We start from the raw sequence: 22952 nt of genomic DNA on the forward strand, positions 1-22952 counted from the left end.
AGGGGATGATCTCTGTGGTCCTGTGCAGCCCAACCCATCCTGTGGGCTCTGCAGGGCTCCAGAGCCATCTCTGCACCTTGGCACCCCCCCATTGCCCAGGTGGGCCCCTGTGCCAGCTCCCTGTCCCAGCCCTGGCTTTGCCAAGGCCAGAGGGGCAAGCTGGAGCTGTGGGGCAGCGAATTCAAATTCCATCTCTGCCCTCCCCAGGGGAGGTGCCAGACGAGCTGGTGGTTGTGCTGAAAGCTTTTCCTTCTCTCTTTCAAGAGGTTGCTGGGAGGAAATGGAGTGACCCGGTGCCCCCTGTTAATGTGCAGCACAAACGGAGCTGCTGCTGCTGCAAGGAGGAGCCCCCAGTGCAGCCCTCTGCCTGCAAGGTGTTTGCTTCCATTGATGTGTCTGATGGGAGCAATTCTCCCACAGCAGCTGCTGCAAATGAAGATATTTAATCATCTCCCAGACCCTGGTTGGAACTTTTTGCGCAGAATTTCTTTAAAATCGCCCTTCTCACACAATCAGGTGAAACACAAAAGAAGCCCAGGTGCTTTTTTTTTAAAATTTCTTTAATTTTTTTGAATTTTTTTTTTTTTTGGTGATTTATTTCTCCAAGTTGTCATATTGAAATGAATGCAGGGTTCCTCCCCTGCTGGATTTTTTTCAACCACGCAGCAAATGTTTCAATTACCAGCTCCGTGGGGGCTAAGAACAGGTAACATATGGCAAAATATGAGAGGCTGTGGATGGTTCCCCATCCCTGGGATTGTTCAGGGCCATCTCTGAGCAGCCTGCTCTAAAGGAAGGTGTCCCTGTCTCCAATATGATTTTTAATGTCCCTTGCAGCATTCTGCCTTCCTGTGAACAGTTCTGCCCCATCCCAGTGTCTGCCACTGTGGCTTCCAGCAGCATTTCCCTCCCTGATTTCTCTCACATGCTTCCAGCAGCATTTCCCTCCCTGATTTCTCTCAAATACTTCCAGCAGCATTTCCCTCCCTGATTTCTCTCACATGCTTCCAGCAGCATTTCCCTCCCTGATTTCTCTCAAATACTTCCAGCAGCATTTCCCTCCCTGATTTCTCTCACATGCTTCCAGCAGCATTTCCCTCCCTGATTTCTCTCAAATGCTTCCAGCAGCATTTCCCTCCCTGATTTCTCTCACATGCTTCCAGCAGCATTTCCCTCCCTGATTTCTCTCAAATGCTTCCAGCAGCATTTCCCTCCCTGATTTCTCTCAAATGCTTCCAGCAGCGTTTCTCTCTTGGTCCCTGAGCACCAAGGCAGCCAAACCCCCTCCTCCAGCACCCCCTCCATTCCCAAAGTAGCTTAAAGGGAGTTAGGTGTCCAGCACCCTCTGAAACGGGACTTGCTGGGGGGAAAATCTTCAAAAAGCATCTTAGCAGCTTAGCTTAAGTCCCTTTGACTCCCAGGGGAACTTAAGCTCTTAAGAAATGTGGGTGCTCCGGAGCATTTCACCCTCTGTGCCTCGCTCCCCTGGCTCCTGGCTGCCTCCCAGCAGCTGCTCCTTGCAAACCCTCCTCACTTTTATTATTTTTAATAATGCCCTGTGCTTACAGGCTGCACACATGGCCTTGCTTAGAGCTGGAGATTAGGCAGCACACAGGAATGAATGTCTTACAGGAGCTCCTTTACTGTAAGAATTAATCTTATTCCTGAAATGTGACCGTATCTAGCGCAAATCTGACCCCACTGGGGGCCATGGCTTCACTTAATTGCATTCTTTAGCAAGGATTGAGGTCTATTAGGTGGTTTGCTTGTGTTGCAGGGGACCCTGTGCCAGGGAATTTAGTGAATTTTGCAGCTCTGTGGAGCAGCACAGGAAAAGTGCCATTATGTTGGCTTGGCTGGTGCCAGCAGCTTGGCTGGGCGCTCAGGGACAGGCAGGGGTGAGCAAAGCTGCTCCAGAGAGAGCAAGGTAAGCCCTGAGGAGGGGTGGGCAGGGATGGCAGAGCCCTTTGGGATTGGAGCTTTCATCAGAACAATTCCCCACTGGGTTTCAGCCTCCCTGTGTGGCAGCAGGGTGATCTGCTCTGGGGCAGGAATTGTGTCTGTTCCCATTTCCAGGGCAGGCTCTGCCCCAGCCTGTCCTGCCCGTCCGCAGGGGAGCCAGGTGGGTGCCCGTCCTGCTGTCCTGGCAGTCCCTCGTGCAGGCACGGGGCTGCTCTGAAGGATGAGCTGCTGGATTGAAGCTGACGTGCCCTAATATCTCTGCCAGCACTCCGTGTCTCCGGCAGGGGCTGGGGAAGCACGTTAGCGCTGGAGTGGAAGTGTCACCCTCTGGCATCTCCTCCCTTCGTCTTGGAGCTGTTCTGGATCCCCTTTTCCAGACCTTCTCCTTCAGAGCCCATTACAGGGCAGGAAAAGCCGTGCTGGGTGTGGGAGGGTGGCGCTGCCAGGCTCCTCTCTCTGGGGGAGGCAGAACGTTGAACATTTCCCTGACATTCAGCTCCATCCTGGGGGGACTCTGGGGATGTGCTGCTTCTCTTGGCTGCTCTCAGCTGTGGAAGATCATTGGTGCCGTGTCTGGGGAAGCACAGGAGGCTCAAGGAGGAGTTTGGAGGCATTTTTGGCACTGGTGGGGGTGGAGGTGCTGCTCTGATAAAGGAAAGCGGGAGTTTCTGAAATGGTGGCTGAGCCAGCGTGGTTTGTTGGGTTTTATTTTAATACATTTTTATTTTATTTATTTATTATATTTATTTATTATATTTATTTTAATTTAATACCTAACAATAATACACATTTATTTTATTTTAATCCCTAAAATAATCGGGTGCATCCTTGCTCTGTGCAGCACCAGCCTCGCTGGTGGGAATGTGAGTGAAGGAGGGAGAGCCAGGGAGCTGCAGGCCAGCTCTCTGTGCCCTGTGCTGTGCTGTGCTGGCACCGCTGCCACATCTCCACTTTAATTAACAGTTCCCATCACAGCCATTCACGCTGTTCCCACTCTCTGCTCGCCCCTGACAGCCACAAAAGAGACCCCAACGTGCTGTTCTGTGCCCTGGAACCCTGTGAACCCCGAGCTAGGGCTGGCTGGAGCCTCTCTGTGTTTCTCTGAGTGTGTCTAGAGCAAACATTTGAAGAGATTCCCAGTGATAGGATTGGGGGTTTTTTCCCCTTTTTTTTTGTTCCAGTATTTGTGCTCTGAAGCACGGTGGATCTGGGCTAGCACAGAGCACACAGCAGAGGCTTTGTAATCCTCAAAGTGCAAAGCTTCTCTCTGAAAAGTTGTTCTTTAGGGCTGAGTACGTTATGGGGACGTCTTGTTTATCCTGGCTTTTCTTTTAATTCTGCACACTTCAGCCCTGGAGAGTTAATGGGACAGAAAAAGATGAAAATGCCCCTTCACACTGCCTGTCCCGACGCTCTCCCACCCTGATGTGTGTCAGAAAGCTTCAACAGCCTCACCATCCCCTTAGTCCTCTCAAAGCCTTTGATCATTGCACAATATCTCCTACCTGGCTCTCCTCCAAAAGGTGATAAACCCTGGGTTTGATTTCTAATTGGAGCAGCGATAGCGGGAAGGAATCCGTCAGATCTGAGCGCTGCTCGCCCGGCTCTGGCCATTATCCCCGATGGAAACCTCTGAGCTGCCAACGCCGTCAGGAGGCTGTGGCTGCAGCTCCACTCTATTTTCAGCCCTTCTGGGGCAGATCCCACCTGTGGGACCGAGGGAAGCATTTCCCAGTGCTGACACGCAGCACTGGGGTGGTGGGTGAGAGCACAGAGCTGCTCTAATGCCGCTCCAGCCTTGCGCTGGGATCAGGGTAAAGCTGTGGGCAGGGAGCTCCCTTTGGAGGCAGCACTTGTCTCCATGGAAAGGTGCTGGCAGGGTGAGGGCAGCAGGCTGGTGCTGAGGCCCCTGCTGCCACGTTCTGCCACGTCCAGGGCAGAAAATCTCCCTCACCTCCCGTGGAGGCTGTGTGGGCTTGATCCACCAGGATCAGCCGTGGCACACCCTGCTCCAGGTATTCTGTCCTCCACAGTTCCTCTGTGTGCTGCGAGTGGGGAAACTGAGGCACTGAGTGGGTAGGGGCTCTCAGACTGCTGCAGCCCCAGCCTTGCTGGAGCAATTCCAGTGTGTGTTTGCTGTGCAAAAGGGGCTCTGGGACACCCCCATGACACCTGGCTCTGTGGTGGGGGAGCACAGCCTGTCTGGGCAGGAGCATCTCTCTTGAGGGGGATTTGTTGCCTTCCTTGCTGGGTTTTTCATGTGTGAGGTATTGTATTGGAATTAAATCCATTTTAGGTTTGCTTCTTTGCCCTGTGCTTTTGTGGAAAAATCTCCCTTTCAGAGGGTCCTTGGGTCCTGTGCTGGTGAGGGAGGGAACCTGATGGGTTAAAGTCCTGATGGGTTAAAGCTGGGCTGAGCCTGATGGGTTAAACTCCTGATGGGTTAAAGCTGGGCTGAACCTGATGGGTTAAACTCCTGATGGGTTAAACCTGGGCTGAACCTGATGGGTTAAACTCCTGATGGGTTAAACCTGGGCTGAACCTGATGGGTTAAACATGGGCTGGGCTCTGCCCATGGGGCTGGGTTTAAGTCATAGACCTGGGCTCTGCCTATAGAGCTTGGCTCACCCCATGGTGCTGGTCCATGGAGCTGAGCTCTGCCCATGGAGCTGGGCTCAATATATAGAGCTGGGCTCACCCCATAGAGCTGAGTTTAACCCATGGAGATGGGGTTACCCCATCGAGCTGGGCTCACCCCATGGTGCTGGGTGGGTGCTCAGTGCCGCCCCTCAATGCCACCCCTCAGTGCCACCCTGGGGAAGGGAAGGTGCCCGTGTCCCTGCAGGCCCGTGCGCTGCCATGGCCACCCAGGCCCTGCCCAGCCCCTGCCCACCCCCTGGCCATGCCCAGCCCCTCAGATGTGTCCCTTTGTGCCCCACAGGTGCTGACCAGGCTGGGGAGACGCCGCTGACCAGGCTGAGCCGGAGCCTGCCCGGCCGGGCCCAGGGCCTGTGCAGAGGATGAGGATCCTTCCCAGCCCTGGAATGTCTTCGCTGCTGTCCCTCGTGAACGTCCTCTCCGTGCTGCTGATGGACTGCCTTGCTGAGAGTGAGTGACTCTGCTGTTCCCTGCTCCTTTCTTCACCATCCTCAATAGTTTTTCATTTCCCACCACCCTTAACTCTCCACCAGTGCCTTTCCATTTTTCCCAGCCCCACGGGCAGCTGGGTCCTCACAGCCTGCTTTGAGTTCCAGGTTGTTCCCAAGAGCTGGAGAGAAGGGGGGAAGCTGCCTGAGAGCCTTCCCCCACCTTTTCCAACCCCATCTCACCCATATTGTCCCCTCCTGCTCCTGCCTTTCACTGGTGACCATTGTCAGGTTCCTTTCTGGGGCTGGATTCCAAACAGCATTTCAAGAAAGAGCATTTGTGTTCCTCCTTCCCCTGAGTGAACCAGTTCCAGACCAACACAGTTTTTATCTTTGCTGCCTTTCAATTCCTGCTTTAAAAAAATGAAAAGGGGAAGGAAAAAAAGAAAAAAAAGAAGTGAAAATCTTCAGCGACTTGAGTGTAATGTTCCTTCGACATGAAGGCTGATCGCTTGGGATCAGTGGGGAATAGACTTTTCCAGGCTGATTGAATTATGAGGGTTTTTTTTTCCTCCCCAGCAAAGCTGCTTGAAGCTGGTGAGAGGGCTGCTCTGGTCAGTGCAGCCCTTGACAGCTTTTCACGTAATCACTTGGTTATCAGGGTTTATTAGGATGACGGGGATTGAATGGATCCGCGACCTTTTGTTGCTGGGAGATGTTTTTGGAAGGGTCCTTTCCATCCTCTCTGCAGCAAGCGAGTGGGGATGTGCCTGCCCTTGCCTCTCTCTGAGTTTTGCTGGGTTCATGCTTAATCCCTCTTTGCAGAGAGGAGCACTCCCGTGCAGGAAGATAATGTTGTGTTTTGTTCTTTTTTCATTTCGTGAGCCTGGCGAGTGAGCTGGGCTCTGGGAGGTTCACGGTGGGCTGATCAGTCTGCACCTCAAATTGTGTCCAGAAAGAGACCCACAGCTTCAGCTGAGCTGAGTGGAGTGGCAGCAGCACGGCAGAGTGTGGCAGGGAATTGCCTTTTGCCCCAGGATTTATCCAGGGGTTTATCCTACGTTGCTGATGGAGCTGATGCCATGCAGGGTCTTTATGAGCACCCAGAGTCAGTGGGGGCTGCTCTGTGGGCCCAGGGTGGCTTTGTTGGCTGTGAAACTGGGAATCTCCATTCCTGGCTCTTGGTGCAGTGCAGTCAGGAGTGGGGAATCAGTGGAAATTTGGAGTCAGGGCTCCAGGGTCTCGTTCTTGCCACTGGTTTCCTGTAACAGCACCTGGCAAAATCAGTTTGCAAAGCAAAGTCCATCCCTGCAGGAGTGGATGGAGAGCTCAGGTGTGCTGCAGCTCTGCAGCCTCTCTGTGTAAGGAGAGCCCCAATTGATACCTGTGAAAATTGGGGTCCATTTGAATTTTGAGTGCACAGGGGTCCTGTGTGCTCAGTGCTGCATCAAGGCTTCTCCAAACCATGGCTGAGTGACCTCAGTTCTCTCGTGCTTTTCATTTTCCTGGGAAGGAACAAACACCGTGTGTGTCCCTCCTCTTTGGGGTGAGGTTTGCTCAGGGATTCCAGCAGAGCTGGGAGATCCCTCGTGCTGCCTGGCTGCTCCAGAGCCCTTTTGGGGGAATTGTGCCCTCAGGAAGGGTTGGTGCTGGCCACACACAGAATGCACCCGTGGTGTGGCCTGAGCCCTGCTAAATCTGGCCAAGTTTCCCTCTCCTGTAGCTCTGCAGTGTCCTTGGATCCTGAGCTGGGAGGGTTTGGTGCTGTTTTCCCTCTGGCTGCTCACAGATGTCCGTGCAGGAACTTTGCAGGTTGCTGGGATGGGGCTGGCTGCTCTTACCTGCTTGCTGTGCAGATGTTGGGCCAGATGTTGTGTCTGCTCTTGACCTGCAGCGTGCCAGCACCTCCCTGCCCTGTGCCCCGGGGATGCTGCCTGGTGCCAGCTGTCTCTGGAGCTCCCAGCCTGCTGAGGATGAGCGTGCAGTGAGCTGGTGATGGTTCCTGCCCTTGGAGGGGCTCCTGGGTGATCCCACTGCAGCCAGGCTGAGCTGCAAACAGCAAACAGCTTTGTCTGTCACAGCTGCAGAGCCTGTGAGAGGAGCTGTCCCTGCTCTGACAGTGTCCCCTCCCATCAGATGGCCCCGGGCTCTGTCACATTCCTGTAATCCCTTGGCCAGCGTCCATTTGGCCACGGCGCTGACCCCATTTCTGCCCTGATTCACCCCAGGCCCTGCAGCCCCCGGGCACACCGTGCTGGGAAGAGAGAGGGGAAACCCCTGGGACTGTGGATTTTGGAAGGGCATCACCTCCCAGCCTGGCAGGGAGCAGATCCCAGAGCCTGGGCTGAGCTGGGGCTCTCCTCTCTCCCAGTGCAGCTCTGTGGCCTCTGCAATCAAAGGACCATTAAAATACTTCCCTTCTCTCCCAGGCTAATTGATCTCAGTCAGTGATTTAAATCTTTCTGTGGCAGGAGCATTCTATTTAAAGGAAACTGCCATTTAAATTAAAAATCCAAAGCACCACGCTACTTTCTGCCCGCTGTTCCTCCTTGGGAAGCTGAAGAGAACAATAATTGAAAGGTGTGTGACACAGGCATGTTCTTTCTCTTTTCTCTTTGGTTGAATGTGGACATTTTCTTTGTTTCTTCCATGTGCTCAAAGGCAGCCATGGAACTGGAAATTACTGATTCCGTGATTATTTTCAGCGGTGCCATTAAATGGAAAGTATGATCCTTTTCTTGAGAGGTCTGCTGTTTGTGTGAGTACCATGAATTGGCATGGCTGCAGGGAGTCAGGGAGGCATCCCCAGGAGCTGCACAGCCAAATGTGCCCCTTGGAGCTGAGAGGAGCCAGGCAGCAGAGACAGATGAGTCTGGAGAGAGGAATTGCTCCCAAATTGCTGATGGACCCGGGCACAGCACCAAGCCTTGCTGTTTCCTGTTCACACACCCAGAGCCAGAAAGCCTCCACGGTGAGCACCCTAAAACCTTTTACTCTGTGTGTGCAGAATGAGTGAGCACCCTAAAACCTTTTACTCTGTGTGTGCAGAATGAGTGAGCACCCTAAAACCTCCCAATCTGTGTGCAGAATAACTGAGAGCCCTAAAACCTCCCATTCTGTGTGTGCAGAATGAGTGAGAACCCTGAAACTTCTCACTCTGTGTGCAGAATAACTGAGCACCCTAAAACCTCTCACTCTGTATATGCAGAATAACTGAGCACCCTAAAACCTCCCATTCTGTGTGTACAGAATGAGTGAGAACCCTAAAACCTTTTATTCTGTGTATACAGAATAACTGAGCACCCTAAAACCTCTCACTCTGTGTATACAGAATAACTGAGCACCCTAAAACCTCTCACTGTGTATGTGCAGAATGAGTGAGCACCCTAAAACCTCTCACTCTGTGTATACAGAATAACTGAGCACCCTAAAACCTCTCACTCTGTATATACAGAATAACTGAGCACCCTAAAACCTCTCACTCTGTGTATACAGAATAACTGAGCACCCTAAAACCTCCCATTTTGTGTGTGCAGAATGAGTGAGAACCCTGAAACCTCTCACTCTGTGCATGCAGAATAACTGAGCACCCTAAAACCTCCCATTCTGTGTGTGCAGAATGAGTGAACACCCTAAAACCTCTCATTGTGTGTGCAGAATTACTGAGCACCCTAAAACCTCTCACTCTGTATATGCAGAATAACTGAGCACCCTAAAACCTCCCATTCTGTGTGTACAGAATGAGTGAGCACCCTAAAACCTTTTATTCTGTGTATACAGAATAACTGAGCACCCTAAAACCTCTCACTCTGTGTATACAGAATAACTGAGCACCCTAAAACCTCTCACTGTGTATGTGCAGAATGAATGAGCACCCTAAAACCTCTCACTCTGTATATACAGAATAACTGAGCACCCTAAAACCTCTCACTCTGTGTATACAGAATAACTGAGCACTCTAAAACCTCTCGTTCTGTGTGTGCAGAATGAGTGAGCACCCTAAAACCTTTTATTCTGTGTATACAGAATAACTGAGAACCCTAAAACCTCTCATTCTGTGTGTGTAGAATAACTGAGCACCCTAAAACCTCTCACTGTGTATGTGCAGAATGAGTGAGCACCCTAAAACCTCTCACTCTGTGTATACAGAATAACTGAGCACCCTAAAACCTCTCATTCTGTGTGTGCAGATTGAGCACCCTAAAACCTCCCATTCTGTGTGTGCAGATTGAGCACCCTAAAACCTCTCATTTTGTCTGTCCCTGGTGCGGCTGGGCAGGAGCTGCTCCTGCCCAGATGTGCAGGGCACAGCTGCTTTTGGCCAAGGGCAGTGGTCAGGCCCCTGTGCCCCCTCCAAGTGCTCCTCGGTTGCACATAAAAAGCCATTTAGTGCAAGGAAATGTGGCCATTTTTCTGACTGGAATCAGCATGCTCGCTGTTTTCAAGTGGATTTTTCTCATTGATTAAACCTTTGTGTTTTACAATAGCACTTTGCTAATTGGCACTTTGCATACACAGAAGGCTGGTGCATGGCTCTCTCCACCCCAGCAAAGATTTAAGGGCAGGGAACATTACTTATTACTTACATTTCCTTCCTTTTATAAATCACCGTATAGAAGCCTTACCAGCACACTCTGAAGTATTACCATAAATAATTAAATCTAAATTGCAATTGACAAAATAAAAGAATAAAGCCCCTTTTATGATGCATTACCCTGGCTTTCTTCCCTTTTAATTGCCCTTGCTCCATCATTAATTTGCAGAGCGCAGTAATTCATGGGAGGTGCGTGTGAGGGGGGCTCTGTGAGCATCCAGCAGAGGCAGCAGCCAGGTTTGCAGCACGTGGGGCTCACAGAGGTGGTGGAGAAGCTGTGGTGGGATGGCAGAAGCTGTGGTGGGATGGCAGAAGCTGTGGTGGGATGGAGAAGCTGTGGTGGGATGGCAGAAGCTGTGGTGGGATGGCAGAAGCTGTGGTGGGATGGCAGAAGCTGTGGTGGGATGCAGAAGCTGTGGTGGGATGGCAGAAGCTGTGGTGGGATGGCAGAAGCTGTGGTGGGATGCAGAAGCTGTGGTGGGATGGCACTGGGGCCCCTCCAGGCCCACATTCAGGCTGTGTTTTGGGATCTGGTGCCTTGTTGAAGGTGTGGGGCATGGAAGGGCTGTGCTCTGTGCCAGCAGGGGCAGGAGCTGGTGGCTTCTCAGGGCTTTTCTGGGTCATTGTGACCCCAAGATTGTTAAAAGTCGCTCTTCGGACGCTTGAAGAATGAGTTGGTGCTCTTCATTTCTCGGTCTCAAGGTTGTTTATTGTATCTTATCTATAAAAAATTTTCTCCTGCCCTGCTGAGGTCCATCCAGCAGGACAGTCCAGGCACTCTGCCTGCCCCCAGGGCAGTGTTATGTCTTTATACTAATTACCTGTACAATATTTACAATAACTTTCCAATACCTATCACCTGTGTTTGATAGTGAGCTTCTACTCTAAATTAATCTAATAGTGCCACCATCACAGCAGAAGATGGAGGCCAAGAAGAAGGAGAAGGAGAAAGGCTGGACACACCCAGTTCCCTCCATCTTCCCTCCCTGAACCCCCATACCAAAACCCCAAAATCTACTTTCCCACCCCGTGATAACTTCACTATTATTCTACCTAAACTGTTGTGGCTTGCAGATCTTCATCTCAGGTTGGTAACTTGCTCCATGGGTCACAATCAAATCCCCAGGTGTTTTGGGCTCCGTGCCAGGGTCTCTGAGCCCCCTGGCAGGGTCCTGGCCATCCTGGACAGCCAGAGGGATGTGCTGGGTTCCCACAGTGGTGGGCTGGAGGAGGAGCAGAATTCATGAATTTAAGGTGGGAGCATACAGGAGGTTTTGTCATCATTTGGAGCGTGGTGGAGTTTTCCCTTGGAGTTGCACATTGTCCCTGCAGTGAGTGGGACCTGAGAGAGGAGACAGCAGCTGAATCCTGGACAGGTGGAGATCCCTGCTCCCCTGCCCAGATCCACCTGCTGCTCCTGTTCCTCGTGCACCAGTTGCCTCTGCAGGCAGGGAGCATCTCCCTGTCCTTGTGTGCGCTGCCCTTCCCTTCCCTTCCCATTGCTGCCTTCTCCATGTGCCAGCTGTGATCGTGCTGAGGGTTCTGGGCTGGTTGTTGTCTCACTCAAGGACACTGAATTAAGCTTCTGTGTCACCTTGTTTAAGTGCCTGATTAAATTAAACCTTGCCTGACTGGATCAAGTGATGAATCTTTCCTTTTTTTTTTTTTTTTTTTTTTTTGTGTTTTTTTTTAAGATAACTCAAATTGGAAAGTTTGTGTCTCCTGTAGGATCCAGAGAGGAAATCAATCATGTGTCGAAAGAGCTTCCTTGGGGGCAGAGGGGGCTGTCACTTGCCAGGTCTCAGCTGTGCCCCACGCTGGGGATGCTCATTAGATTAATCTCTGCTGAGGAGCACCTGGGGACAGCAGCAGCCACGGTGTTTGGGACCCAGCCATGGGTGTCTCCTGCTGAAGGATCCTTTCCCAGCCAGAGGCTCTTTCTGCTCAGCTTCATTAGATGGTTAAGTTAGGGGAAAGGAGCATCTGTTTGTTGTGTAAACAAGTGGCTTGTGCGAAAATGTCACCTGCAGAGGAGTGGGATGGGGGAAATGTCTGTCTTTATACCTGGATGCCAAAACTGGGGCTGTTCCTGTGTGTCAGGCTCTGCCAAGAAGCCAAGACTTCTTTCTTGATGTCCTTTTCTCACCAGCACTTGCTGCCCTTGCCAGGAAGGACGGGATCATTGCAGAGCCTCACGCTGGCTTTTCCTCGGTCTCTGTGCTTGTGTCTTCTCAAGACCAGCTCAGCACAAATCTCCTGGGTCACTGAAGGGAATCTGTGAGGGATTCCTCCCTTTTGTGGCCTGGCAAGCCCAGTATTATTCTTAGAAGGCAGGCAGAGTGCTTTTCAAGGACGCCCGACCAGAGGAATGTCATTCCTGCGTGCGTGGGATGGAATCTGGGCTCGAGCTGGCCTGTGAGACACAATCTCCCAAGAACACTTTTATTTACTCCCTGCCACTCTTCCCCTCCAGTCAAGGATGTTCTCTTGCAACATAATTGGTCCCAGTTCCCACCTTAGAAAGCTGTGATGTTCTGCGCACTGCAGCTGCCTTTAATTTTTTTGGGGGATTGTTAAAGTTCACGAAAACAGTCACGTTTTACACCATCTGCTGTGTGCAGGGAGCTAACCAGGGTACAGGCTGCTGGCCAGGGAGAGGGGAGCATCCTCACGCTCCTTTGCCTTGCCTCCATTGGCTTTTTTGAGCAAGGGCTTCCCTTGCTTGTTCAGTGTGATGAGCCCCAGGTTTGGTTCCAGCATCCTTGGCTCTCCTCCTGCAGTTCCTGAGCCATGTGTGGGTCTCTGATGAGCCCCAGATTTGGGTTCCAGCAGCCTGGACTGCTCTCCTGCAGTTCCTGAGCATCTCTGTGGGTCTCTGATGAACCCCAGGTTTGGTTCCAGCTGCCCTGAACATCCCTGTGGGTCTCTGGTGAGCTCCAGGTTTGGTTCCAGCATCCCCTGAGCAGCATGGGGAGTTCTGATAGTCACAGGTTTTGTCCCAGCAGCCTGGGCTCTCCTCCTGCAGTTCCTGATGAACCCCAGGTTTGGTTCCAGCAGCCCCTGAGCAGCGTGTGGATCTCTGATGAGCCCCAGGTTTGGTTCCTGCAGCCCTGAACATCCCTGTGTGTCTCTGATGAGCCCCAGGTTAGGTTCCAGCATCCTAGGCTCTCCTCCTGCATCCCCTGATGAGCCCCAGGTTTGGTTCCAGCATCCCCCGAGCAGTTTGGGGGTCTCTGATGAGCCCCAGGTTTGGTTCCTGCAGCCCCTGAGCAGTTTGGGGGTCTCTGATGAGCCCCAGGTTTGGTTCCTGCAGCCCCTGAGCAGTTTGGGGGGCTCTGATGAGCCCCAGGTTTGGTTCCAGCTGCCCCTGAGCAGCATGGGGAGCTCTGATAGTCACAGGTTTTGTCCCAGCAGCCTGGGCTCTCCTCCTGCAGTTCCTGATGAACCCCAGGTTTGGTTCCAGCAGCCCCTGAGCAGCGTGGGGGTCTCTGATGAACCCCAGGTTTGGTTCCAGCAGCCCCTGAGCAGCTCTGTGGGTCTCTAATGAGCCCCAGATTAGGTTCCAGCAGCCTGGGCTCTCCTCCTGCATTTCATGAGCATCCCTGTAGGTCTCTGATGAGCCCCAGATTTGGTTTCAGCATCTCCCGAGCAGTGTGGGGGTCTCTGATGAGCCCCAGGTTTGGTTCCTGCAGCCCTGAGCATCCTTGTGGGTCTCTGATGAGCCCCAGATTTGGTTCCAGCATCCCCCAAGCAGTTTGGGGGTCTCTGATGAGCCCCAGATTTGGTTCCAGCAGCCCCTGAGCAGTTTGGGGGTCTCTGATGAGCCCCAGGTTTGGTTCCAGCATCCCCTGAGCAGTTTGGGGGGGGCTCTGATGAGCCCCAGGTTTGGTTCCTGCAGCCCCTGAGCAGTTTGGGGGTCTCTGGTGAGCCCCAGGTTTGGTTCCAGCATCCCCTGAGCAGTTTGGGGGTCTCTGATGAGCCCCAGGTTTGGTTCCTGGGCTCAGGATTAGGTTCCAGCAGTCTGGGCTCTGCTCCTGTGGGATTTAGCAGCAGATCCCAGGGACACCTTTGGGATGTGGCAGCCACCACATCGAGGGGAGAGCAGCACAAACGCGTTTTGGGTGTCTGCTGCTCTGGCTTTGAAAGGGGAGATCGGGATGAATGATTGAAGGCGTTGACAGGAGGGACTCTGGGCTGACCTGTTTTCTGTGCACACAGAGCCCTGTCCCAGCCTGGTGGGTGCAGACATGAAACGTTTCCACGGGCGGGGTGCAACCAGCGCCGCTCGTTTCATCCGCGGCGCGCGGAGCCGTTGCTGTTTCCTTCTGAGGCCGAGAGGAAAGGCAAAGCTTTAAAGAAGGGGGGAAAAAAAAAATAAACAGAAGGATCTGCAACTGGTTTAGCATTCTACAAAGTTTCTCCGAGTCCTCCAAATCTTTAATTGACTCGGGAGCATAAAATTGAGAAGGGGAGAGAGTGAGAGAGCGTGCGAGTGGCGCGAGTGATTTGAATAATTTATTGTCCTTTGAAGTTGCAAGAGAAATTTCAGCTGCCTTGGGGAGTAATTTCTCCCCATTCTGAAAGGGTTTCTCCTTATTTTAAACTCATTCAGAGGATGATAGTTTTGCATTTTCTGCATAATTCATGAGCGTAGCTCCCCCCACTCTCACGCAACCTCTAAAGAGTGGTGGGGTGATGAAACTTGGTGGTTTTTTTAATTAATAAAGTCAAATTAATTTGACTGTGTCCTCATCCTCCCTCACCTCCGTTGGAATCCACGGATTTATTTATAAATTAGTCTGAGCATGCTGCTAGGAGTGCTGACAGATCTTACAAATCTTTAGCCTGGACTTTGATTTGTTTGGATGAATTTGTGAAAAGATGGTGTGAGGTTGTTTTTTCAGTTCAGCTCTTAAAGATCACCTTGAGACTGGCTCCAGTGATCTCCCAGGGAGCCAGGAAGATCCTGCAGCTCTCATTTCCCTTTATCTGTCTGTTTGGGGAGGATCTGCTTGCTTTTGAGGGCATTTGTGGGTTTTTTTTTTTTCTCTGTGAGTGCTATGATGCACTGCTTTTAATTGTGGAACTACTAATTGTGATTAATTCCAGTAGCTGCCCCTCAAGGGCAGTGAAAGGGAGAGGGATCTTTTTCTTGGTGCCTGGAAGGGCTGCAGGACAAGCCATCCCTTGACATGTTTTCCCATGTTCTGGTATCCCCTGTGGACTCTGCTTCTTTAGTGACCCCAACAGAGCAGTGGAGGTTGAGCAAAGAGCCAAATCCTTTTTCAGCTGGCTCTTTTCTAGGTGGGTGGTGAATCAGGATGCCAATAGCAATGACCTGGCTGGAGGAGAAGCTGTCTGAGCGATGTGGCAAGGGCAGAGCTGCTGCTTGCTAACAGCCTGGGATTGCTGTCATTGATGGACAGGGGGCCCTCGTTAAGTTGCCAGAACAGCTCCTGGGGTCTCTGGCTCTGCCCTGGGTTGTTATGCCTTGTTATGGGACGTGTGGACAGATCTGGGATGAGATGCTGATGGAGGGTGCCCTCAGGGTCCTCTCTGGCCATGCTCCTGTGCTTGCTGGAGCTTCCTCATCAAGGGAAATTTGGGTTGGATATCGGGAAAAAGTTTTCTACAGAAAGAGTGGTAAAGTTCTGGAATGTTCTGCTCGAGGAGGAGGTGGAGTCGCCATCCCTGGGCGTGTTTAACAAAGCCTGGATGTGGCACTGGGTGCCAGGGTTTAATTGAGGTGCTGGGGCTGGGTTGGATTTATGACCTCTAGGATCTCTTCCAGCCTGGTCATTCTGGGAATCTGGGGGAGTTTTGGGAATTCCCAGGGACCAGGGAGGTGGTGGAGTCCCCATCCCCGGGTGTGTTTAACAAAGCCTGGATGTGGCGCTGGGTTTAACTGAGGTTTTGGGGCTGGGTTGGACTCCACGATCTTTAGGGTCTCTCCCAGCCCAGTGATTCTGTGAGTTCTGTGAATCCCAGGCTGCCATCCCCCGTTACACCAGTGCTCATCTCCCTCAGCCCCTGCTGCTCACCAGCACCTGCAGCTTTCTCCTGGTAGTGCCAGCAGGTGGAGGAGGACCCTGGCCAGAGCTCCACCTGCATCCCCACCTGGTCACTCCTTGCTTGGTGGGAGCAGAGATCAGCAGCTGGGGCACCTGCTGTGCTCCCCGTGGCATGGCTGAGGGAAGGGAGGTGGGGAAACTGAGGCAGGGGAGGAGGAGCTCGGTGGAATGGCCACACAACTCCCTGTCCCGTCTCGCCCAGCAGTTTCCATCCCCTGTGTGTAGCACCAACACGTGCCCTGACCCTTTGCATAAATCCCAGCTGGAGGATTTCTGTTCTCCTGGGCTGTGTCAAGGTGCCGCTCCCTGGAGCTGGGGCTCATCCTGTTTGCCATGGAGGGAGGTGGATCCTTTCCCTGCATGGGGATGTGCAGCCTGGAGGAATCCTCTCAGAGCAGGATGGATTCATCCCAGCTGCTGCTCCCAGGTGATAAGGAGCAGCCCGTCCCTGAAAACCAGCATTTAAACACACCAGGAGCACGGATTATGCTTCCCCTCCAGCAGGCGGGATAAAGGTGGTTTTTCTCACCTTGGATGTCAGAATTAGGAGCAGATTTTTGGTAGCCTCAGCCTCCTCCTGCCTCAGTGCTGCAGGCTTCCAGAGGTCTGGATCCCAGGGCGCTGCAGGCAGGAGCTTGTGTGGGTGTGCCAGATCCCCAGATTACCATCCCCATGTGAGAGCAGCCTGGCACGTGCTGCCTGCACAAGGGGAGCTGGCACAGGGTTGGGGCTGTTGGATTTGTGTGGTGAAGGTGTACTAAATGAATTCTTCATCTTCCTCACCATTTTCTGTGTGTGTTAACTCCAGTGCCGTCCTTCACTGCTGTCCTTCCTCCTCTGAGCCTTCAAGAAAGGAGAGGGGTGAAAAGGAATCCTCCAAGCATCTTCCTCACCGTTTTCTGTGTGTGTTAACTCCAGTGCCATCCTTCACTGCTGTCCTTCATCCTCTGGGGCCTTGCAGAAAGGAGAGGGGTGGAAAGGAATCCTCCAAGCATCTTCCTCACCGTTTTCTGTGTGTGTTAACTCCAGTGCCATCCTTCACTGCTGTCCTTCCTCCTCTGGGGCCTCGCAGAAAGGAGAGGGGTGGGAAGGAATCCTCCAAGTGACATTCCCCCTGCCCACAGGGGGACAGCACCCTGTGGTAACCCAGCCTTTCCGAGGCAGGTGAGGGCTTTGGTGGCTCAGCAGCAGGGGAATAGCCAGGTGCAAGCATTTCGCTTCTAAAATAACACCATCCTCAGTCTTTTTTTACCCTCCTCTGCCCAACCTTGCCAGTGCCATCTCCCTGAAGGGAGCCAAGAGCTGCTGACAGTCAGAGGAAGTCTCCATCTGAAGCCTATAATTATCCTGTCTGCCTTCCCAGAAAAGGCCAGTTGGGGAGCAGGCATGCTCCTGTTCCCTGGGCCAGCCCTGCCCTCCCCAATTACTGCCTAATGGACTTTTTATGATGATAAGACTGGGTTGGGGAGAAGTTATTGACGGGGAAATGGAATATAATTCACTCCCTGTTTGTTTGTTCTGTCAGAAAACCCTCATTTTAATTTTATTTGCCAGGCACCAAGAAACAGCCCTCGGAAAGCAAAAAGTGCAAAACCTGTCAGTAGAACCCTGGATTTTGTGAGGTTCAGAGTGTCTGCAGGAGCTCTCCAAGGGGTGTCCTCAATCCTGTGGAGTGCATCCATAGACACTCCTCCCCAGTGCTTCTCCCTCGCTTTTCCTGAAGGAAAGTGTGGATTCTGGTTGTTCTGAAGGAAATGTGAATTCTGGTTGTCCTGAAGGAAATCTGAATTCTAGAGGTTTCTCACTTGTCCTGAAGGAAGATGTGAATTCTGGAGCTTTCCTGAAGGAAAATGTGAATTCTGGAGAATTCTCATTTGTCCTGAAGGAGAATGTGAATTCCAGAGGTTTCTCACTTGTCTTGAAGGAAAATGTGAATTCTGGAGCTTTCCTGAAGGAAAATGTGAATTCTGGAGCTTTCTCATTAGTCCTGAAGGAAAATGTGAATTCTAAAGGTTTCTCACTTGTCCTGAAGGAAATGTGAATTCTGAAGCTTTCTCACTTATCCTAAAGGAAAATGTGAATTCTGGAGGTTTCTCACTTGTCCTGAAGGAAATGTGAATTCTGAAGCTTTCTCACTTATCCTAAAGGAAAATGTGAATTCTAGAGGTTTCTCACTTGTCCTGCAAGAAAATGTGAATTCGAGTTGTCCTGAAGGAAAATGTGAATTCTGGAGCTTTCTCATTAGTCCTGAAGGAAAATGTGAATTCTAGAGGTTTCTCACTTGTCCTGAAGGAAATGTGAATTGAATTCTGGAGGTTTCTCACTTGTCCTGAAGGGAAATGTGAATTCTGGTTGTCCTGAAGGAAAATGTGAATTCTGGAGCTTTCCTGGAGGAAAATGTGAATTCTGGAGCTGTGTTCCCGTAGCCTGTGTGCAGCTCCCCCACGCTGCTGCTGCTGTGGAGCACAGACCCATTCCCGAGAGCCCATCCCTGCTCCCCACTCTCCATCTGTCTCAAATCTGGCCGCTCTCTCCTGTTTTCATCTGCTCTGTGCCTTCTCCTCCATCCAACCCTCACTTCCTCGCTCTCAGCACCTCCCTCCTCTCCAGCCTGCCCCACTTCTCCTCACTTGGAAGGGGCCCACGAGGATCAGCAAAGTCCAAATCCTGGCCAAGGGATCAGCCCCAAGGATCCCACTCTGGGCCATTTTCCCTGCTGGTGTCTTTTCATCCCCACTGGTTCTCCCATCCTTCCTGCTCCCCATTTTATCTCCCTGTCCCCTGAGGCGACAGAGCTGCTCCTCTGGTTGTCCCCAGTTCAGGGCAGGGATCTCCATGTACAGGTGGAGAAGAACAGCAGCTGTGTGTGTGTAAAACTGATCCCTGGGGCAGAAAAGAAACCCTGGGAGCAGAAAAGAAACCCTGGAGGCAGCAGGAGACAAATCCTGGGAGAAGGAGACAAATCCTGGGAGCAGCAGGAAAACTCTGGGAGCATGGTTGGACCCCAGTCCCACCTTCCTGGACCCCAGTCCCACCTTCCTGGACCCCAGTCCCACCTTCCTGGACAGGAATTCAAAGCACAACTATTTTGTGGAGCACCTTGGGCTCATTTCTCCATCTGGAGAAAAATTGTGGAAAAGGGAGATGGAGTTCCACTAAAGCAGCAGAAAGCTCCAGCCCAGAAACCAAAGGGAAGAGAGAGGAGGAGAAGGGGGGGTTTAATGCTGTGCATGGCAGTGGGAATGACATCAAATTTGCTCCGGGTTGCTCTGGAAATTAGCAGGAGGTGGGAAATAACAGGGGGAGATGTGTCATTCCAGCTGACATGGCTTGGTTACGGGGAAATTCCAGAAGAATTTCAATGTTTATCTTTTTCCCCAAGAAGCACCTCTTGGGGAAGGTGTCTGAGCTCTCCCTGGCGAGGTTTTTGTGGTTGTTTTGTGGTTGTTTTTTTTCTCTCTGTGTTCCAAGGCTGCAGCTGTGCTCGGTGGGGTGCTGAGCGTGGAGCAGTCTGTGCCCTGCGTGTGGCGTCTGGGGCAGGACAGACAGACAGACAGGTGTGAGAGATGAGGCTTGTCACCTCCCTGCCTCGTGTGGCAGCTGGGGGTGCAGCAAGGGCGAGCCCAAGGGCAGCTGGGCTGGCACCAGAGCCAGAATCCCAATTATGGGAACGCTCTGGAGCCCAGAACAGCTCGCTGGGCTGTGCAGCTAAAACCAAATTAACATCAGCCAGGAGTGCCTTCGTGGTCTCATCTTTTAGCTTTGCTCTCAGAGGTGGAGCTGTGTGTGTGTGTGTGCACAAAATGGTGAATTTCCTTCTACTGGGTGGTTTTGGGTGAGGATGGAAGCTGTCTCTGCCTCTCCTGCAGCATGGGCACGCTCCCAAGTGGGTTCTCCATGGGGAATGTGGGGCTCAGACCATGGGGCTGTTTGCTGGAGGTGGAACAGGAGTGATGAGCACAAGGAGGGCTGTGCTGGTGGGCAGGACAGCTCACTGGGCTGTGCAGCTAAAAGCGAAATAACATCAGCCAGGAGTGGCTTCGTGGTCTCATCTTTTAGCTTTGCTCTCAGAGGTGGAGCTCTGTGTGTGTGTGTGTGTGTGTGTGTGCACAAAATGGTGAATTTCCTTCTACTGAGTGGTTTTGGGTGAGGATGGAAGCTGTCTCTGCCTCTCCTGCAGCATGGACACGCTCCCAAGTGGGTTCTCCATGGGGGACGTGGGGCTCAGACCACTGGAGGTGAAGGAATGATGAGGTGGAGGGGAGTGATGAGCACACGGGTGATTTGCTGGGGGTGGAACGGGAATGATGAGCACAAGGAGGGCAGGGCAGCTCATCAGGCAGCAGGAAAATGCCCTCCCTGCTGTGCCCCTGCTGCAGCCTCAGCTCTGGGGCACTCTGGGCACCAAGGGACAGCCTGCTCCATCCCCAGTGGGATAATGAGGGAGCTGCAGCTCTGTGTGGGTCAGCAGGACGGGTGTGTGGGCAAGGCAGGGACGCGGTGCCCATCCATAACTGCTTCTTCCTTCCTCTCCCCCTGCTGCCATCAGCTGTCAGCTCGGATCTGTGAAGCTCATTTGTTCTCCTGCCTGTCTCCCACCCCTCAGAGCACCTCTGGGCTCCCCATCCCTCTCCCTGTCTGTGTTCTGTGATGTTTCAGACAGGCATATGGTGGCTGGGCTGTCTCCCTCGCTGCTCGTCCATCACCGCCCATCCAGCCTGGCAGCCCCTCCTGAGGGGCTCTGCTGGAAAGGCTGAGCTGTCCCCTCCTTCTCCCCACTCCTACACCCCTCCAGCCTCGCTGCTGCACAGCTCCCAGCCCGTTGTGTCATCCTGGCTGGTTTTTACACCACTGTGTTCCAGTGGCTTTTCCTGCCTGGGTGTCGCAGGGACGGGGGAAGGAGGAGAGGGGAGAGGAGGCAGCAGCATCTTTGTGTTTGGTGAGGAACTGCCTGGGTGTGCAGCCCTGTCCTGCGGGCTGGGGGAGCAGGAGGAGACCCTCACCCTTCTCACCTGAGCCCCAAAATCCTGTGGAGGCCAGGGCATGAGAGCCAGGAGGGATCTCTCTGTTCTCCATGTGCCAGCGGAGCTCAGGGCATGGGAACCAGGGGGGATCTCTCTCTGTCCACAGGAACCAGGAGGGATCTCTCTGTTCTCCATGTGCCAGCGGAGCTCAGGGCATGGGAACCAGGGGGGATCTCTCTGTGTCCACAGGAACCAGGAGGGATCTCTCTCTATTCAAGGGCACAGGAACCAGGGGGGATCTCTCTCTATCCTCAGGAACCAGGAGGGATTTCTCTCTGTCCCCATGCACAGGAACCAGGAGGGTTCCTGTAGCCTCTGTTCTCCATGTGCCATTGGAGCTCAGGGCATGGAAACTAGGAGGGATCTCTCTCTCAGGACACAGGGCACAGGAGGGATTTCTCTCTAACCACAGGAACCAGGAGGGATTTCTCTCTGTTCCTGCAGAGACTAGGGCACAGAAACCAGGAGGGATCTCTATCCATAGGAGTCAGGAGAGATCTCTGTCTATCCAAGGGCACAGAAATCAGGAAGGATCTCTCTCTGTCCACAGGCACAGGAACCAGGAGGGATCTCTCTGTGTCCACAGGAACCATGAGGGATCTCTCTCTATCCACAGGAACCAGGAGGGATCTCTCTCTACCCAAGGGCACAGGAATCAGGAGGGATTTCTCTCTATCCACAGGAACCAGGAGGGATCTCTCTCTATCCACAGGAACCAGGAGGGATCTCTCTATCCCTCTATCCACAGGAACCAGGAGGGATCTCTCTCTGTCCACAGGAACCAGGAGGGATCTCTCTCTATCCACAGGAACCAGGAGGGATCTCTCTCTGTCCACAGGAACCAGGAGGGATCTCTCTCTGTCCCCATGCACAGGAACCAGGAGGGATTTCTCTCTATCCACAAGAACCAGGAGGGATCTCTCTGTGTCCACAGGAACCAGGAGGGATCTCTCTATCCCTCTATCCACAGGAATCAGGAGGGATTTCTCTCTATCCAAAGGAATCAGGAGGGATCTCTCTCTGTCCACAGGAACCAGGAGGGATCTCTCTCTACCCAAGGGCACAGGAACCAGGAGGGATCTCTCTATCCCTCTATCCACAGGAACCAGGAGGGATCTCTCTCTGTCCACAGGAATCAGGAGGGATCTCTCTCTATCCACAGGAACCAGGAGGGATCTCTCCATACAAGGGCAGTTTTCAAATCAACGCTTTAGCTCTGATTCTCACCCGTTTTCCAAGCGAGCAGTAAAATCCAGTGGGTTGGGTGGTGGGGATTTTTTTATTTGGCTCCTTGTGTGTAACGCTGAGCTCCCTGTGGGCAGCTGGGAGTTGCAGGAGCTCAGGAAAAGCCCCAAGCACAGCCAGCTCAGCCCCAATCACCCCACCCTGACCCCACAGAGGGATGCTGAGCCATGACTCCAAATTCAGTGGGTTTTTTAAGCACCATCCCGTTCTGAGGACGGAAATAGAACCTTGTTTTTCTCCTCGTCTCAGCTCTCATCAGGCAGCCTGCACCCATTTAAATGTATACGTGACATTAAGGTTTATTAGGGGCTTTTATTTTAGGAAATGAACTCGCATCAATAAAGTGTTCTTAAAAGCCCTGGATGTTTTTAGCTGTACCTTCAGCATTGACTTCTGCAAACCCTTCAGATATCGAGCGGAGGTGAGGGCAGGAAGGAAGTCGGGGCCAGAGTGAGCATTTATATCTTAGCCTGGAGCAAAGTTTGGGTTTTACCTTTCTCAGATGCAAGGCAGATCCCCCAGCGCCAGCTCCTCCAGTGGGACCTGCCTGATAACCTTTAGCTGTAACATTGCAAAGAAGGCTCTGACCTCTAAATATAGATTTGGATATTTATAAATGCACTGCTTTGTACACACAGCATTCGGTGGGACGTAAACAGCTCCAGCAAATTGTATTTACCTCCAGCATGGAAACAAATGCTTGATTGCATCACATGAGCTTGCTCAGTGCCTTTTATTTATATACTGCTGGCCAGGGAAGGGGAGAAGGTTTCCTTTTGTCTTCTGACCCCTAAAAGACCCTGGAGACTTCTCCTCATCTCCCCTTTGCCCCCGTGGGGGAAAGCTGTTTGCATCTTATTTTACAGCCCCCTGAGTATGAACAGATAAATACACACATCTCAGAGTCACATGCTCTGCTCTCCTCGAGAAAACAGACGGCAGCTTTATGATCTGAGTGATTTTATTTGAA

At 52.3% G+C, this 22952-nt stretch overlaps 1 protein-coding gene across 7 annotated transcripts in view; it reads left to right on the forward strand.

Annotated features, from left to right (window-relative positions):
* Positions 1-22952, forward strand: part of PTPRS (protein tyrosine phosphatase receptor type S) — a 154872-nt gene that overhangs the window by 50388 nt on the left and 81532 nt on the right. For all 7 annotated transcript variants that reach the window (XM_058041022.1, XM_058041026.1, XM_058041025.1 and 4 more), the window contains exon 2: positions 4904-5070. In XM_058041022.1, coding sequence (XP_057897005.1) covers positions 4983-5070 — 88 coding nt within the window. In that variant the 5' untranslated portion in view covers positions 4904-4982. The remainder of the gene's footprint in view (positions 1-4903; positions 5071-22952) is intronic.

The sequence above is a fragment of the Melospiza georgiana genome, chromosome 26 (genome assembly GCF_028018845.1).
Source record: "Melospiza georgiana isolate bMelGeo1 chromosome 26, bMelGeo1.pri, whole genome shotgun sequence".
NCBI lineage: Eukaryota > Metazoa > Chordata > Aves > Passeriformes > Passerellidae > Melospiza > Melospiza georgiana.